Genomic DNA, 19,172 nt, shown 5'->3' with positions numbered 1-19,172 from the left:
GTGGGATCTTCCCGGACCGGGGCGCAAACCCGCGTCCCCTGCATCGGCAGGCGGACTCTCAACCACTGCGCCACCAGGGAAGCCCCCTATGTGTTTTATTTTATGCACTGAGAAAGAAAGCACTATTCTTGGAAGAAATTTACAGGCTTCATTAGACTGCCAGAGAGAATCATGCACAAAAAATGTTAAGAATCTCTGTTCTAATGACCAGCTGGCTGAAGTAGAATCACTTCTCCTAAATATTTTGCTGTATGCATCACAAGGATGTTCCTGCAATAATGCCATCATAAATACCACTACTTCCATTTCTACTTCTGTTACCACTGCCTGCACTATTACTATTATGAGCTAACATTTACTGCATGCTTCCTGTGACACTATGCTGTTACTGCAGCATTGCTCCTCACAGCCCACTAATGTGGGGGTGTTTTCATTTCTTTTTGATAAACGTTCTTTCCCTTGCTTCCAGGCTACCACAATCTTAGTTTTCCCTCCACGCCACTGGATGCCTTGTCAGCCTTTCTTTTTTTTGCCATTACCTCTTATTTTCTCTCTGAAAATGTTAATATTAGATTGTGCTGGCGCTCTCTTCTCTAATATACGCTTAATTCCCAGGCTTCATCCAGTCTACAGCTTTCATACCATTTGTATGCTAAGAACTCCCAAATGTATATCTTCGATCCAAACTTCTTTCCTGAACATCAGACTTTTATGTTCATCTGCCTACTCCACACCTGCACTTGCAGTCACCTCCAACTTAACATTTCCAAAACTGGGGTCTCGATGTTCCCCCAACTCTGAAATCCTTGCCTAGAATCCTATGTCAGTTGATGGCAACTCCATCCTTTCTGTTGGTAGAACCAAAAACTTGGGCGTCATCCTTGACTCTTAATCATTTCCATTCCAAGCTCAATTTGCTAGCAAATCCTGTTTAGTAAACTCCTCTATTTTCAAAATGTATCCAGAAGCCGATCATTTCTTCTTACCTCCATTGCCACTACTCTGGATTGAACCAATATCATCTCTTGCCTGGATTAGCTGGCTCCCCCAGTTAATATACTTGCTTTTGCCTTTGCCTCAATACAGACTCTTTTCTCCATGAAAGTCAAAATGAAAATGATAAAATATAAGTCAGATCTTCTGCCCCAAATTTTGCAATGGCTGCCCTCTACTCAGAATGAAAGCCAAAGTCCTGATAATGGCTTTTGAAGCCCTATAGGACCTTACATCATCTCCCGCTATTCTTCCCTTCATTTCCTCTGCTTTAGCTACGCGAACCTCTTCCTTGAACCTGCTAGTCGTGCTTCTGCCTCAGGGCCTTTGCTCTGACTGTTTCCTCTACCGGGCATACTCCTCCTCCAGATAATACATGACTAACTTCCTGACGTCCTTTAAGTCTTTTCTTAAATGTCACTCTTTCAGTGAGGCCTACCTGCCTTCCAGGGCTCCTCTCATCCCCTTCATGCCTGAATGCTAATCTCCTTTACTCTACGCTATTGTTTTTTTTCTTATCATCTGTAATACACCACAGAATCTTCTTACTTTCATCTTTATTAATTCTTGTCTACCTCCTCAACGAGCATACAAGCTCCATGAAGGCAGAGATTTTTGTCTGTTTTTGATGCAGCCATATCGCAAGCATCCAGGGGAGTCTGACACACAGCAGGCATCCATTAATATTTGTTAAATTAATGAATGAAGTTTCAGTGAACTGCACGTGGTTGTGTAGGTTGTCAATTAGGATTTGACCCCAAGGAGTGTAACTTCAGAGCTTTATATTCTAGCCTCAGCTCCGTACCACTGCCCTCCCTATCCTTCTAAGATTTGTCCAAACACTAGCACTCAAGAAGCTTGATTTTTATATTCAGAACTAATCCCTTTTCTCGACTTTCATGGTATCCCATTTTTATCTCCTTTCTGCTACAGGTCTGTTTATACCTTTAAATATATTTATTCATGTATATTCCAGCTAGGTGCTAACTTCCTAGCGGACAGGTTGGATTTCTGATTTTTCTTTGATTGTGCTCTCTAAGGCAGTGATTGACTCATTATCAGATGGATAAGTTTATTTATGAATAAGTAAATGATAGAACTCTGAGAAAGGACAAGGATGTTAATTGATAATTCAGCAGGCTAGCATTGGGCAAATATAAATTTTATACAAATTTCCCAAACCCAATAACACTCAACTAGCAATAGTTGCTTTTTTTTTTTTTTTTTAAGAGAACTGATGGATTGTTTTGATAATATAGAGGATCACAGAAAGTACTTGCAAATGTGCCCTGATAAGAAGTGCATCGGTGGTCAAAGAAAATAGGGAATCAACAGAATCATAAATCAAAAGACTTTCCTAACTGCAAGAAAAATGAAACTGCCTGCAGCCCTGGGTAGGAACAGAACTAATAGGGGGGCTTGAAGGGACCTAATCATAAACTCTAAAAATAAGTTTTTTCTGCTAAAACAGCTTCAACAGAACTCATGAGGGAAGGAATTTTTTTCTTCCTTGTGGCCTCCATATATATTAACTCCTTTCATTAATTGTACTGAGTAGGCATAGATCTTTCTTTTACTCCAAAATGTATTTGGAAGTATCCAAATATAATGAATGAATCCCAACGTATGGGCTACTTAAAATGACAAGATTGATAGTAAGAGGTCTGACTTTGTGTAAACAAACAATCTTTTGCTTTACTATTTCAATGGTCATGCTCTCTAAAATAATATTGAAAAGTCTATTTAGAAAACACAAAATAGAAACTGAAAGCAAACTCACTGCTGTACAATTTAGCTCTGCAAAAGCCGCACGTGCATGATAAACACAAATATTTGAAAGGCGATGGGTGAAAGATGAGCACAACACAACTTACCTAGCCATCTGCAGATGCTTCTTCCTAAGAATGATAAGAGTAATGAGTAGTAGTCCAATTAACAGTGTGCTAAGGATGGCCAGCACGGAGATCGCTACCACGTTGGGATTCATTTCTGTAACTAAAGAGAAAAGCCAAACAGGTTCATTGTAGCTTCCTCGACAGGGAAACTAACAGAACCATTCATTGTTTCTCGTCTGACCTTAAGACTAACAAACGTATGATGATAACATCAACAGCAACAATGATGTTTCTCCCAGCAGGCAATGGCCTCTTCCAGGTCAACTCTTAACATAGTAAAGTAGATTGACAAATAGTGTCTGGGTGGCTGGAAGAATTGAGTCCATTTCAAAGGCCCATATTCAGGATGTTCTTATCAAAGGAAACTGTGAAATGTAAAGAATGCCTCTGCCATGGTTTGGGTTCACTTGAAAAAAAAATCTAGAAGCCATTATCATGTATTATCACTGTTTAACATTTTCAAAAGCTTAGAGAGGGGCAGGCTCTTATTTTATGCCCATGACTTTAAAGTCAGAAAGCACAGCTGTATATTTCCCTCACAACTAATAATGTATCTGAAAAAGGCATTAGCAAGCTGCCATCTGCTGCAGCACTTAACACATCGCTAGCAGTAGGCATCCTGATGATCTGTAACCATGTGTTTAGAGGTTTTTCCATCTGTACAACTCAAGAGATTAAACTTATTAATAAGTTGCAGGGTCTTTAAGAACAGGGCTTCCTCTCATATACTAGGTCTTCTATGATCCATCTTCAATGGCACTTACACATTGCCTACTTCACACAATATCTGGAAGACGAAGATGTTAAAGGCGGGAATGTATATCAAATATTTTTATAGAACTCTTAAAAGTGGACCAGAGGAAAAGAGGAGATACCATCCTCTGCATTGGTAACAAAGTCACAGAACTGGCTGGCCTGCACAATCTCTAAGGCTTTTGGTATTTTCCACATTCCATTTGGGCCAGCTTGGCTCCATTTTATGGGCAGAAGTACTTGAACAGAAAGAACATTAGACTCGTGGTCGGAAGAGACTGTTCAAGTTCGCTTGACTATTACCTGCCATTTGGGGAAGCTATTTTACCAGTCTCTTCTGGCCTCATTTTCCTCACTTGCAAGTACATTTAATAATGTCACCTGTTTCACTGGATTGCTGTACAGATGACAAGGAATCATGAACATTAAAGTATTTTTAGAAAATGTAAAAGGATGTCAAAATGAGAGACCATTAATATAGTTTTTCAGGTCCATTTTTGCCATCACTTCTGAAAAAGCAAAAACTGAAAACAGAAAATTAAAAAGCCTATTCTAGCGGTCACTGGATGTAGTGGCAAAACATATTAATGTTATGTAAATGAAAACAAACCAGTAAAAGCATAATGTGATGGTAAGAGTGGTTTTATTACAGGCAGCTTCAGAGAGGGTCTCAGATTACAGAATTAGACTCAAGCAGGGAAGTAAAACAAATAATGTAACTCAGAAAAAGAATAAGGAAATAGCATTATTCTGGACTTTTCATTACTATCTAATTTCCCCAATTATACTTTCTGCTTGATTGGAAATTTTTCTGCTTTGACCCAGTAATTTAGGTTCACCTTTATTTGGTCAGTGACAGCTAAAGGTCAAGGCTAGAATAGATGCACCTGACCTGATTAGGGTACTGTGGGTACCACTGAAGAGGATGATGAAATGGATGATAACAGCTAGCATTTAGACAGCATGTACTAGAGCTTTATGTACTTTATTTCTAAGCCTGAAAACAACTCAACAAGGTACATATTATTATTCCAGTTTTACAGATGAAGAAACAAAGGTTCAGAGATCGTAAATATCTTTCCCTAAATCACATAACTAATAAGTGCAGTTAGGGACTAGAATTAAAGTTTCCCTGAACTCCAAGCTTGGAATTTTTCAATGAAAGCTGTTTTATTTTTTAAAAAAGATGGATTACATATATTTAAAAAGAAAACTTAAGGGAAATCTGGAAAGATATAATTTCCAAAGACACCAGAGTCCACTAATGCCTGTAATTACCCATTGTTGAGACGGCTATGAATGTAGGGGCACTGGGGCTGTCATGACTAAAGCTGGTGACACTACAGTTGTAGGCAGTGGCAGGAAGGAGGCTGGAGATGGTCACGACATGAGAAGAAACAGAAATCGGTTCCTGGAGATGCAGAAAACAAGATAAATGTTATGTTATCTTCACCTATTTTGGTTTTTAAATTATCAGTATTTTTCATAGTTGAGTAGGTAACGTGTGTGCTCAGAGTAAAAAATTTAAAAAGCCAAAAAGGAAGCAGCGAAAAATATTTCCTTCTTTCTGTACTTCCCATCTACCCAATTCTCTTCCATGGAAGCAACCACTGCTGTCAGGTAGGTTATTTTTCTTCCCATCTGTATTTTATGGATGTATAAACATAAAAGAATATAGTTAAAAATGTAAGTGCCAACATAGTTTATGCATCATTCTCCTTATTTTTTATCTTGTTTATCAGTATATTTTGGCACTCTTTCCATATTAGCACAGATAAAGCTATTTCATTTTAGGGGTTGCGTAGAAATCCAGTGAAGGAACATACTTTATTTAACCAGGCCCCTATTAATAAATGTTTAAGCGGTCTCTGATTTTTTTGCCATTATTAACAATGCAACAATGAATATGACTTCACAATTATGGGAACATATGTATATATACACACACTCATTTAATATATGTATGTATATATACACATATGCATTCATACACAAAACCTGTGTGTATGTATGTATGAATATACACGCATATACAACCACTCATATTCCTAGAAGTTGAATTGCTGGCTCAAAAAGTTATAGATTTTTAATTTTGTAAGCTATTGACAAATTATCTTCCATAGACATTTTCCAAGGGACCCACCTACCATCAGTGTGTGACAATGCCCGTTTCCTTACATCTGTTTCTACACAACAAATTTGCAAACTTTTTGAGCTTTTCTAATCTTATTAGTGGAAGTTGTGCCTCATTATAGTTTTATTTTGCATTTCTTTCACCATGAGTGAGCTTGATCATCTTTTTCTATGCTTAAGAACATTTTGTGTTTATTTTCTATGAAATATTTGTTCTGCCTTGTTGGTCTTTATCTTTTTCATTTGTAGTAGATCTTTGTATATTAAGAATACTATCCCCTTTGTCTGCATTCTCGGCTTTTAAATAGCGTCCACCAAAGGCATAAAGACTTTGTGTTCTCCAAAACATTTAATATTAACTTATTCTTGAGTAGAAGAAGTTGTTAATTTGGTGGGCCAATGGCCAGACAGTGATAAGTACAACTGCACAGTATAAAAAGATGAGGCAGCATGATACTGTTTTTCAAAACAACTCTGCCTAAAGAGGTGAGAGCCATGAGCACGGATTTCCCTCTCCCATCTCTTTCACGATCCCATAAAAGAATGATTCTAAGGAAAGGTTTTTGCTAACAGGACTCAGTTGTAGTAACCATTGTTTTCTTAAAGGGAGACATTACTGTAGTTGCAGAGAAGAAAATTCACTACTGGCAGAGTAGCTATTTTCCAAAAGGATTCTTGGGATAGAAGAAAGATTCAGCTGTTTAGTACAAATCAAAAAGAGATACATTTGTAGAACAGGCCATCAAAAGGGGAAAGAAATCAAAGCAAATTATCTTAACACTCATATGAAAAGATTCGTACTCCCAGAAATCCTTTTTTTCTTTTCAATCTCATGAACTGCATTATTTAAAAAACATCGATTATTCATGTTCATAATATTAGTCTTTGCACTGTATTTTGTGACATCCCTCACAAATTTGCCCTTTTCCTTCCACGTGTGGCTGTAAAATAGTTTTTTCTTGTGGTTTCATTACCTCCCTCACGTCCATTTCTCTCCTTCCATTCAATTTAACCTCGTGAAAAACTCATTATTCATCATATCTGCTATTTGTGATTCTAAAGCTTTAACGATCACCTCTCTCAGCGTTCACTTTCCCAAACAAAATTGTCCTCCTTACTAACTTCTTTTAAATTCCCTTGGTAGTATGGATCTCTCTTCTGGCACTTATATTTTATTTTAATTATTTCTACTTGAGTGAAATATCCACAATTAAATGAAAAACATTCTTTGAAGGCAAGTATTGATTCTATGATTTGTGTCCCATACAATGCCTTTCTCATAAGTGGCAATTAGTTCATATTTGTTAAGTTACATTTTATATGGCAGTGTCTTTATCCCTTCCATCAGTTTAATGGCCAATAGGAAAATGCCTCAATTTAACCTCAATATGACCTGGAGTGGCTAAGAACTGGGGACAAATGCAAGAGGTAGGAGATATGGGGAGATATGTATACGTATAGCTGATTCATTTTGTTATACAGCAGAAACTAACACATCATTGTAAAGCAATTCTACTCTAATAAAGACGTTTAAAAAAAAGATAAATACAATGATGGAAGTAAACTTTGTGATTTGGCAAGTTGGTTATGACACATTTGGGGCTTGCTCTAAGAATAATTTTAAATTTCCTATCACTGAAAACCAAAAGTGCACATGAAAAGTTTCATTTTATATCATTCAAAGAAAGAGAAGGGTTTCACTTTGCTTGGATAATGAGCCTTAATCAAAATTAACTCAGAAAAGGAAAATCTGAGCATACAGTACCTGGAGTCTTATTTCCTGACTGGAGCCCACTTGTTGACAGAAGACTTCGAAGAAATCAGCTACCCCGTCTTCCACCCACAGCAAAGTCACCGAGGTCTGGGTTTTATTCACTGCAAAGAGTGATTTTGGAGGAGCTGGTTCTGAGCAAAGATAAGTTTTAAAAAAATTAATTTAATCGAAAATATTCTTCCTTCCTTCACTAATCAAAAGAAAAAAATAGGCAAAAATTTTCCAAATATAGGTAGTTAAGAGCACCATAAAGAGTGTAGATTGCTTTTGAAATACGTCGTTTTACAAAGACGGTCATCTAGCTTTTGCAAGGCCGAATATTTTGCATCTTTCATTTGATACTTCCCTTTTTGTAACACTTCTGTTTTCTACTTCAGCTTTATTATAGACATAATCTATTAATAGTTTTTGTGTCATCTACACTGGAGTTAGCACTGCCCATATGATACCGAATTTTCTGGGTGAGAAACAAAAATCTGTACTGAAAAGACTGAGAAAAATGAAAGTGGTGTGCTCCCTTCTTATGGGGAGATTCAGTCTGGTGCTGAGCCAAAAACCTGCCTTCCTTTCTCGGGAGACTATTTGGAATAATTTAGCCAGAGGAATGGCTTCTTGAAAATTTAGTCAAAATTAAGAGGGGTAAAGCTAAAGAGATAATATGATTTTTAAGGAAGAGGATTGATGGAAGAGGACTGGATGGTTGATAAAATGTTAGAGGACAGATTATCTTATTCTTTTAGACATTTAATTTTGATTAATAAATTAATCCGTTAGTTAAGTAAACCATTCTATCTGTGCCCTTTCATATGCCTTTCCAGTAACCGAGTCACTGGACTTGTAGGCTTGATACCAATGCCTGTCTGTTCCCCAGTTCTAGGAGGTGGTCTGCTGTCTTATTCCCAGTTGCTGAATCTCTCCTGGTCCCCTCCTTGCACCCGTGTCCTTTGGGCATTGCCCTTCTCCCAATTTCCTCCAGTACACAAAGTGCTATGCCTGAATCCAAGTTCTTAAGCCAGGGTCCCTCTTACCTGCTGTCAGATGTCCTGACATTGTTTGTTTGGACAAACGTCTTGCTGTCAGGTTCACATAATAGCGTACTGTGCCCATCAGCATGTCCCTGACAGCTCTCCACACTGTTTGCTTGTTACTTGGATTTCTTTTCATTATCTGCCTCACCCTTCCAAGTCTGTTCTACAGCTCCTGGTGTTCAGCAAAAAAGCCTTAGAAGCCATTTCACTCTTTTGACAGGTGATATGTCTTTGTGGGGGGAAGGTCTGGACCTTCTTTCCGGAATATCATCATCATGTCCAGAACCAAGAATTTTGTCAAAATCATTCTTGACGTGATCTATTGCAGTAACCTAAATTTGTGTCCAACTGAAAAAGAAGCATTTTCCTTTCCAGAGGCAACCTGACACAGTTGGGCACAAGAGTTGAAGGAGGAAATAAATGAGTTGGTCTTGGGCAAGTATAACTCACAACAGATGTCAGGACTCCTTTCTCATTTGCAATGAATTGTTCATTCCTCTAGACAGTGTATCGTCTCACTTGCCCTATGATGAAGACTATTGATGAAACACAGAAGTCTACTTCCACTTCTTACATCCTTCATAATTGTCACTGCTAATAGCATTATGAGTCAGAGACTAAGTCCTCCAGTGACTCTGACTCCTGCAGAACTTGGATCTTTGGAAGCAAGTGTGAGGTTGTCTGGGGCAGAGATAGATGATCTGTTAGGCTGAGCCTGGGCTATGTCTCTTTAAAAGATACACACTGTGGAATTGCTCCTTGGAGTGAGTTTCTCAGACTATGATTAGAATCCCTAGGACATCTATATATTCTTTCCTGATGGGTAGATAAAACCAGTTTAGTTATCTGATATGAACATTGCCCAGATCCTAAGCTCTGGGTCCAACTTTTTACGTACTGATTTCCCATCACCTATCATCTGTTCTTACTCAAGTATCTCACTATTAACTTCAACTCCATAAGGTTAAAATGGAATGTGGAGTCCTGGCCTTTCCTCACATCGGTTCTGCTTTCCACCTGCCCCTGATTCTGTCCTGAGCAGCGTCATTATTTCAATTATCTAAGCTGACAGTTTTGAGGCTCTCCTCTTGCTTCTAGTCTCAGATCGCATTATCTTTTAATACTTCCTTTCATCTCTTCCTTTTATTTATTCCTTTTATTGTATCGCACATCCAGGCTTTTGCCATCACACTTAGCATCCATTACAATGGCTCCTTATTCCCTTTCCCTGCTTCTTACTTGATTCTTTCTTTGTTTGCCAGTGATGGTTTAAAAGGTCTTAAAACACCACTTTGCTCCTGTTAGATCCTATCTGCGCAATGATCTATTGTGATCAATGTCTATGGCGTCAAATCCAAATATGCCAAGCGTTAAAGATTCTATGTACACTGGCCACCTGCTACTCATCACCACCATCTCTCCTGTGCAGACATGCTGCCCCGTAAAGCCAGTCTTTGCACTGACCATCATACGGGTATTACTCTAGCTCAACTCATGTATTTGCCCTCAGTGTACTCTTTCTTCTCTTCTGATCGTCTTAAAGAAAAAGTCTTACCTTCTCCTTGAAGCCTTATCTGATGACTCTCTCTTGATGCTCTATCCCTTCTCTGACCTTCTATTGCCCTTAACTATTTCCTGTGCGACCTATGTGAGTGAACTCCTGATTCCACTGGGTCCTATTAGATTCTTTAAGAATCGTGGCCATGTGTTATAAATTATTTCATCTTTATTTTGAACTAGCCAAGTGTAGGGACTCAATAAATGTTATCTATTGACAGACTTAAGACATAAGTCAAGATTCATTAAACAGAGGCGTTAGGATTCAAGCATCAGGTAAGACCAGACAGGCATTGAGTTTTGATATTCTCTGCCTTTTTGTAGTGATTATATTTGTAAAAAGTCATCAGCTCTCAGTGGCAGGGTCAAGGACCGTTATGAATTAGAAGTTTTCTCAGTGGCCCAAGAAATATGATTTAGATAATGGAGTAGGGATTTCTTTGAGTCTGGCTGAGAATGTGGACCTAGGTGAGAAGTAGATCCTCAGGAAAATCTCCAAAGGATCTGGTCCCTCAAACAGCCATGTAACATTTTTTCCCCTCAGGTGGTATATGAGGCAATAGATTATTCCAAGATCACTATACCCATTATCTCTGCATTCTTTTCTGAAAGACATAATGCATTTCAGTTCTGCATTGTGAATGCAGACTCACAACTCATTCAGTTGTTAATGAGTAACATTCACAAATCACCTGCTTGAAGACTTATGATCTTTTGATAGGTATATTTTCCTAGATATATTAGGGAGAATGTCCACACTGCTATTCCAAAGAAAATAAAGTTATCACAATATTTCATAAGTGGAGGTGTAATTAGATTGGGAGTGGCTTATAATGAAATTTCACTACCCAAGACAACATCTGCCCCAGGGAATGTATTAAAATATTAGAATTATATTGTTCAACACAGTAGCTACAAGTCACATGTGGCGACTGAATGCTTGAAATGTGGCTAGTCTGAACTGAGAGGTGCTGCTTGAGTGAAATACAGATTAGATTTCAAAGACTTTAGTGTGAAGAAAGAATAAAAATATCTCATTAATATTTCTTTACATTGATTACACGTTGGAATGATTCTACTTTGGATTTACTGGGTTAAAGAAAGTATATTAAACTCAACTTCACCTATTTCTTTCTATTATTCTGTAATGCAACTACTAGAAAATTTAAAATTACATTTGTGGCTCTCACCATATTTGAATTGTACAGTACTGGGTTAGAACATTTCTTCCTGTTTGGTAGAGAAGTCTGGAAATTCTTAGCAGAAACTGGTGAGAGGGGACCCCCTTCTGCTGTCTATCTCTTCTCGTGAGAAGGCAAGGTCAGCTCAGACTCATAGCTTAGCATGGCTTAGAGGTTTATGTTCCCCAACCTTAGAAACAAGACTAAAAGTGGTGAATGGCTAAATATTGTTTAGACAATTTCGTATGGTGGGGAATATATTGACAGATGAAAGCTTCTTGAGTGGTCTGTGTCTCTGTTATGGCCTGAATTGTGTTCCTTAAAATTCACACGTGGAAGCCCTAAACCCCAGCACCTCAGAATGTGACTGTGATTGGAGATAGGGCCTTTCAAGAGGTGATTATGTTAAAACGAAGCTATTAGGCTGGGCCCTAATCCAATCTGGCTGGTGTCCTTGTAAGAAGAGGATGTTTAAGCATACAAAGAGGCACCAAGAATGAATGGGAACAGAGAAAGGACCACGTGAGGACACAGCTAGAAGGTGGCCATCTGCAAGCCAAGGAGAGAGGCCTCAGAAGAAACCAAACCTGCTAACACCTTGATCTTGGACTTCTAGCCTCCAGAAATGTGAGAATATACACTTCTGTTGTTTAAGCCCCACGGCCTGTGGCATTTTGTTTAGGCAGCCCTAGCAAACGAATATGGTCTCTTACTGCTCAAAATATCAAATTCCATCTAGTTCATAAAGGAGAGAGACATGAAGCCTTTTTCAGTTTTGTTAAGAGTAAGTGAGCCTTAATTTAATGTATACAAAACACTTCAAGTAATATAAAGAGTCATGTACGTATTAGTTACAGAACAGCTTCTGGTTATCATTTTCTAGCTCCCTAAATGACATTTAAAATTTCTTCAAAATTCCCCCTGTTCCATAATGTCAGATGTCCTTTTGTTTCAAATAATTTCAGAATCCATGATATTTGGTATGAGAACCTATGGATATGAAGAAAGGAGATAGACATACTATTTTTACAAAACAACCCTGTATCGATACAGGGTTGTCTGCCTTTAAATATGCTAATCATTGCAAGTGTTATACTCAACTATTTGGTCCTCTCTTTCCTTCTCTTCTCTCCCCCTCAGTGCCCCTCTTATTTGCGTTGGGGATCCAACCTAATTTTATAAGAAAATCAAGTACTATGCATAGAATATGGACTGAATGGAAAGCTGTACCGCTATCGCTACCATTTAATTTAGGATGTACTATGAGAGGCTCAGGTGCTGCCCAGGATCTCCGGGAAGTGAAGGTGACATTGGGTGAGGTATGAGTGAGCATTTGATTCACATTCTCTGCTCTGGCAGCAAAGCTCTTCCTTTCCCTGGGAATTCCAAAGGGGGTCAGGTGTAATATTCAGCCTTGGAGCAGAACAGAATGTATTTATTGCCTAAAATCCATCTTTCTCTGACAGTTATTACATCGTTTCTTATTTTAATGTGACCCATTAGTTTAGCTGGTGATAGAATCATGTTAATGAGACTAAGGTTAAATCCATAAAAGCTTACTGGTTTTATTCCATTTGTATTTCATACCTTTAAACCTGGTGAGTCGTTTTACAAATGTGTGACATTGATGATAAGGAGAATTCAATAGAAAAACATCGTAAAAGAATGACTGACGTGGCAAAATCTATTTTTAACCCTCAGCCTGACTGACAGCAATTTGTTAGTATCCTCTTCATACACAAAAGCTGGTCTTTAACATCTGTATTAGAGTAAGTCTTTTAAATCGATTTTTATTTTCCTCATCTCAAGCCACAGAACGTACATTCAACTTGGCCAAAGAAAACATCTGTGACTTAAGCAGTGTAAACTGCATAAATTACCATCAACTTGGTCAAAAACAGCATCTGCAGAAGAGAGCACTCTTTGAAAAAAAAAAAACCCAAACCCTAAGGGTGAGTTAAGATTGATATGCCATGAAATTAAGAAGAGGAAAATATATATTTAACAACAGTCACCTTTGTTAGATCTGAAGTTTATTAGGCCTATTCTCTTACTGACTTTGGGAGATTCTTTTCCTCCGTACACTTAATAGGTAATTAGAACATTTAAAATAACATTTGGGGAATATAAAAATATTCAGGCAAATATTTAGCAGTAAATTACAATTAGGCCCTTTTCATATACAGAATGTAGAAATTTCTTAGGAATTAGAAATAACAGTCATTTTCATTACATTTTAAATAAATTCTTTATAGCTTAATGATGGCAAATGTAATATCCTTTTCTGTGAATCGTTGGGTAAGTTATGGTATTACCAGCTCAAGTAATTTCTAAAGATTAGTAGACTTTTTCAGAGAGATCTCTCTTTTAACTTAGCTTAAAACAAAATATCTGACTTCCTCCTTTGTTGATTCTAGGAATATGTGTTTTTGTTTGGAGTTTTATTAGTTAGGACTTAGATATTGCACAATTCTTAGAAAAAGGTAGCTACTCTTACTGTATCATCAGGCTTGTTGCCTTTACTCTGAACTCAGTTACGAACTAAATCCTAAAACTGGAAGAAACAGTAAAGATCATTTAGTCCAGACCCTCATTTTGTAGAAGAGGCAGCTGAAATTCAGAGGGCCTGGGTCATCTTTCTAAAGTGACACAATTTGACTGTGAAAGCAGGTACCTCTAGGTAAGGGTCCGCTTCCTGCATCCAGCTTCCTCCCTAAACATATGAGCATTTCCCATTAATTTCTATATAACTGGGGACGATGAGGTCTTCTGGAAGGTTCCTTTGCCCAGAAGACCGACTTTTCCAGAGTGGGTACTTGCTTGAGTATTTAAATCAGAGGCAGACATCATGATCATTGCCATATTAGTCCAACATCCAGATTCTTTAAATATATCGAAGGGCCACAAGCAAAACATGCAAGGCACTTTATGGTGGGCAGGAGAAATGATTTTAGGGAACTGTTGAAATTGTGTGGCACGGCCATGGGCAGTTGGCAGATTGCAGTGACACTCAGAAAACCACTGCAATGAGAAATGGGGGAGGCATATATTGAGGACAGGTATTGGTTAGTCTTGGGCCCAGGAACGGAGCCATGGAACAGTGATATGCCTGGCAGCCTCACCCAGAAAAAAATGCTTGCATGGGACTGCTGGCCATCAGGAATGTGTAAGAATAGTAGCACAGCAGTTATGATCCTCTGCAGACCTAAGGAAATTGCATGTGTTTATAAGAGGTCAATAGATGAGAACTTTCACAAGCTTCCATCATCAATCTCTCCTACTCATACATCCCCTTAATGCCCATAGACTCTGTCATTTATCGTCTTACTACAGATCCACCCACCCTAAGGCCACCCCCTCCAATGGCACCGTTGGTCCCATCTCGTTTGGCCCATTTAAGGACCAACAAATCTCACTTCTTACCCCAACAAATCTCACCCCAACAAATCTCACCTCTAACTATCCTGCATCATCAATTTCCCCTGCTCTGTTGAATCATTCTGATTAGCTCAATGACAAACTGTTTCCACCCACTTAAAGGCAAGGAAGAACAAAACAAAAACAAAATACAAACTTGGATCCTTTTATCCTCAGCCACTGCCCATTTTCTTGCCTTTTTACAGTATCTTACCTCCGCAAAAGTTTAATTCCAGCTGTCTTCAGTTTTTCTGCTTTTGTTGTCTTTTTTTCCTCACTCACCACTCCACCCAAATGCCTTCTCTGCAAATCACCAATGGCTTCTGGGTTGCTAAGATCAGTGATCAATTCTCATTTGTCGTCTAACTTATCAACAAGCTTGACATGTTGATCACTGTCTATGCAGTCAAGCACCTTCTTTGCTTGGCTCTTAGGACATCACATTTTATGTGCTTCTTCTTACTTCACTGGCCACTTTTTCTCAGGCTCCTTTGCTGGTTTTCCCTCACCACTTCCACTTTTAAAAGTTGGGGTGCCTAGGGCTTAGTTCTTGGGTAGCATTCTTCTTTCATTACTTGTTCCCTGATAACCTCATCAAGTCTGTTTTCTGTCTACCCTCGTATTTAGATTTCCAGTGCTGAAGTCTCCCCAGAACCCAAGCTCCTTTCTCCAACTGCCTACTCAGTAACTGTTGTCTATTGTTTAATAGACACCTTCAAATGTTGACACATGCCAAACCGAACTTCTGATCCTTCCCCCCAAACCTGCCTCTCCCATAATCTTCCTCAACTCAATAAATTGCACCTTTGTCCTTCCAATTTCTCAGACCCCAGAACTTGTCATTTCCCCAGACCTCTTTCATTCATTCATAGACAACACCTAAACCTATCAGTAGATTCTCTCAGCCCCACCTTCAAAATAAATTTTGAATCTGATCACTTTTCATCACGCTGGTAAAAGCCAGTATAATCTTGTATCTGGATAGACGCTGTGGCCTCCTCACCCTAAGGAGCAGGGTGATCATGTAAATTATCAGAAGTGTCCAGCTGGAATCCTTTGCGGAGGAAAGGGATCGCTAAAGAAGATGACTAGCTTTTACCTGATCCATAACAGATCTAAACTGGTATCTGAAGCAACTGGGATGAATGGTCATCTTATCTAACTGGTCTCCTGCTTTCACCCTCACCCATGTGATCCCTGGAACTGGTCAGGTCATGTTATTACTCCTCTGCTTGAACCCCAGGGGAACACCATCTCCCTCTGGTTAAACCCTGCACGATTTGTTCCCTTGCTACCTTTCTGCCTTGAGTTACTCTTCTTCGTCTGTACTCCACGTCAGTGACGCTGCCTTCGCAACTTTTCCTTGAACTTTCCAAGCTCAGGGCTGCTTCTTGAACTTTGCATCTGTGGTTCCTTCTGCTTACAGACTCTCCTCCCAGCTACCTGCTCGGCACCCGCAGCTCCCTCAGGATTTGGCTGAAATAGCACCTTTGCAGTGAAGCTTACTCTATCCCCATCCCTACAAAATCTGCATCCCCACCTGCACCACAGAACTCTTCCTGCTTCATTTTTCTCCAGAACACTTATCACCATTTGACCTCTTTATATTTATGCTTAGTGTCTCTTTTTCTCCACTAGAAGGAGGATAGACATTTCTGTCAGCTTTGTTCATTTCTGTATCCTCAGCACCTAGATTAGTGGGAAGCACATAATAAATGTTAAATAAAGATTTGTTGACTGGTAGGATAAGTTAATTTTTAAAAACGATAGTACCTTGGTTATTTTATTATCTTCTTTCTAGTTGACTGGTGGTATATATATATATGTTGTACTTGGTAAGTTTTTGTCAGCTATCACAGCCATATTATTACCCCAATACATAGAATATCTGTGTAAAGTGTGTTTATATATATATATAAATTATGTTAAATATAAATATATATAAATAAAGGATATACACACTTTCCTTAATCATTTCCTCCCTCTCTTCAATCCATTCATTCGTTCATCTTCATTTCCTCTCTCTGTGCTACCTTGACACAAATTTATTCACCTTCTTATTGAACTCATTTTTGCTTGTTTGTTTTGATGGCCCGTAAGGGAAATAGCAAGTTAGTCACTTACCGGGAGAGGATTCCAGGAAAGGGATGGGTGGCTAGGGAGAGGTACTTTAGACTTCAGTTTGCCAAGACTCACAACACTTAACTCAATTCGTACCAAAAATGAGAACTGCATATATCCAAGTAACTATTTCCCCAAATTGTACACTCAGTGACTTCAACATAAGAATTAAACAAACTGTCTCAACTGACGGTGAGACCAGGAAGGTCAGTACCTTGTAATGGCTGGGCTTTTATATAGTCAGAAATTACATTTCATCAAAATTGATATACTTATTTGTAAGCTACTAAAATTTGATGTGTGAGTGTGCATGAGAGAGAGAGAGAGTGAGAGAAGAGACCAGATTCTAATATCCCCTCAATTCCTAACATCTGTGTCTATAGTCAAATTATGCTTTAAAGATTTCTCATCTATAGAAAAACTTTCATGGCTGAGATTAAGGAAATCAAGCCAATTTCACAATGCTCAAATTCCCAAACAGGAACAGAAAGCCACAGGAATGGGTATGAGGCTCCTTCCTGCTCTGTTAAATGCGTTCAAAGACAAATGAAGTTTTTTAGAAAAAAAAATACACCCCAAATCCAGGAAGACATAAGCCAGCAGATGGATTAAAAAGTACTGTTTCTAGATCCAGGCTCCGCAGATTTCTCTAGGTTTCAACTTGCCCAAATGAGGATGTTGCGCTAAATGATCTCCAAATCTCTCCCAGAACTAAAGTTATCTGAGTCCTTATCTTGAACCTGCCTGAGCGGGTTGGTGGTCAGGATAAAGCAGACCTTTGACAGTAGCGGTGTACACATTCTGTTGTTCGCCTCTCTCTGACTTCATTGGCTGTTCCTTCCATGTCTCTCTTGCTAACTCCTCTCCCTCTGCTTAGTCTCTAAATGCTAGAGTGGTTCTTCTTGGCTAGACCCAGGGCTCCTCTCCTCTGTTTCTACTTAGTACTTGATGATCTCATCCAGACACCCCCAAATTTATGTTTGCAGCCTAGAATTCTCTCCTGATCTCCAGACACATATATCACTAGTCTCTTTACTTGACAACTGCACTTGGATGTCCTTTTGATTTTTTTATGTCTGAGGAAGAATCCTTGACTCTCAGCTTTCCTCCAGTTTCCTCCTTTTCTAGTTTTTCTAGTCCTTTCAATCTCAGTAAATTGTACCACCCACCACCCTAGTTGCTCAAAAGCAAAGCCTAGGAGACATTCTTAATTTCTCTTTCTCTCATTTCCTGTTTCACCCCATCAGAAAATTCTGGGGACACAACTTCCAAAACAGCTCCTCAATTCTGCCCAGTTTTTCTCCATCTCCATTACTACCATTTCGGTCAAAGTTACCGTCATTTCCCACAGCACTTATTTTAATTAGAATGCTGTTTTTAAGGCTAAGGACAAATAATCCCTTAATTGGTCTCCCTGCCTTTATTGTCAACCCCCAAATCCCTTCTACCTTGAGCAACTGAAAGGCTTATTTTAAATATAAGTCAGATTATTTATGTTAAATTCTCTAAATGGCTTCAAATATGCAATTTAAAAATAAAATCTCAACTCCATGCCTCACAAGTCCCATATAATCTGACTTCTGGTTCTTTCTGCCTACGCACTCTCCCTCAGCCTTTTCATGGATGATCCTTTCTTGTTATTCAGATCTCTTGTCGTTGTTTCCTCAGAGAAAGATTTTACTCCAAAGCCATCTGTATCATACTACCCTATTTTAATGCTCTGTAAAGCACTTATGACCATCTCTCCCTTCACTAGATCATAAGCTCCTTGTGAACAGAAAATGAATGTAACTTTTTGGGTTTATTACGATAAGAAGTCTGGCATCTGAGCAGTGCTTAGAAGTTTCTCAGCATATATTTGTTAAATAAATTAATGAATGGATACTCTATTACCATAGATCTATTTTATGAATCTCATTATTTCTTTCTCATTCTTGTTTCTTTCCCTCACTCCTTCCTTCTTCCCCCCCCCTTTTTTTTCTTTTTAGGTTGGAAAACTGATTGTATGTTGTAAGCTTATCAAATCCTCCTAAAGTTTCTCCAGAGTTCCAGGTAGATTCACCAAGACTAGAAGTTACAACTGGTTGCTCGTTGAAGCCGCAGTTGTATGCAGACCAAGGATCTCTTGTAAAATGACAAGTCTTAGTGCAGATTTGAATGACATTTGTGTTAACTGCCAAAGTGAGCTGTCATCACGTACCACTGTAGTACCATGAAACTGCTGGCAACCTAAAATTCCTAATGGGATGACTGGCTCAAAGCCTTGCAAACAGCACCACTAATGGCACATAACTTCTCTGGTTGTATGTTGATGACATAA

At 38.7% G+C, this 19,172-nt stretch overlaps 1 protein-coding gene across 2 annotated transcripts in view; it reads right to left on the bottom strand.

The window, feature by feature from the left end:
- The window catches only part of PTPRO (protein tyrosine phosphatase receptor type O), a 229,785-nt gene that overhangs the window by 41,970 nt on the left and 168,643 nt on the right, over window positions 1-19,172 (bottom strand). For both annotated transcript variants that reach the window (XM_059081430.2, XM_067008763.1), the window contains exons 13-15: window positions 7,540-7,679; window positions 4,920-5,052; window positions 2,868-2,988 (exon numbers count right to left, since the gene is read on the bottom strand). In XM_059081430.2, coding sequence (XP_058937413.1) covers window positions 2,868-2,988; window positions 4,920-5,052; window positions 7,540-7,679 — 394 coding nt within the window. The remainder of the gene's footprint in view (window positions 1-2,867; window positions 2,989-4,919; window positions 5,053-7,539; window positions 7,680-19,172) is intronic.

Source organism: Kogia breviceps, chromosome 12 (assembly GCF_026419965.1).
Source record: "Kogia breviceps isolate mKogBre1 chromosome 12, mKogBre1 haplotype 1, whole genome shotgun sequence".
Classification (NCBI taxonomy): Eukaryota; Metazoa; Chordata; class Mammalia; order Artiodactyla; family Physeteridae; genus Kogia; species Kogia breviceps.
Note: the sequence above shows the minus strand (reverse complement) of the source record. Positions and strands in the feature narration are given on the sequence as shown.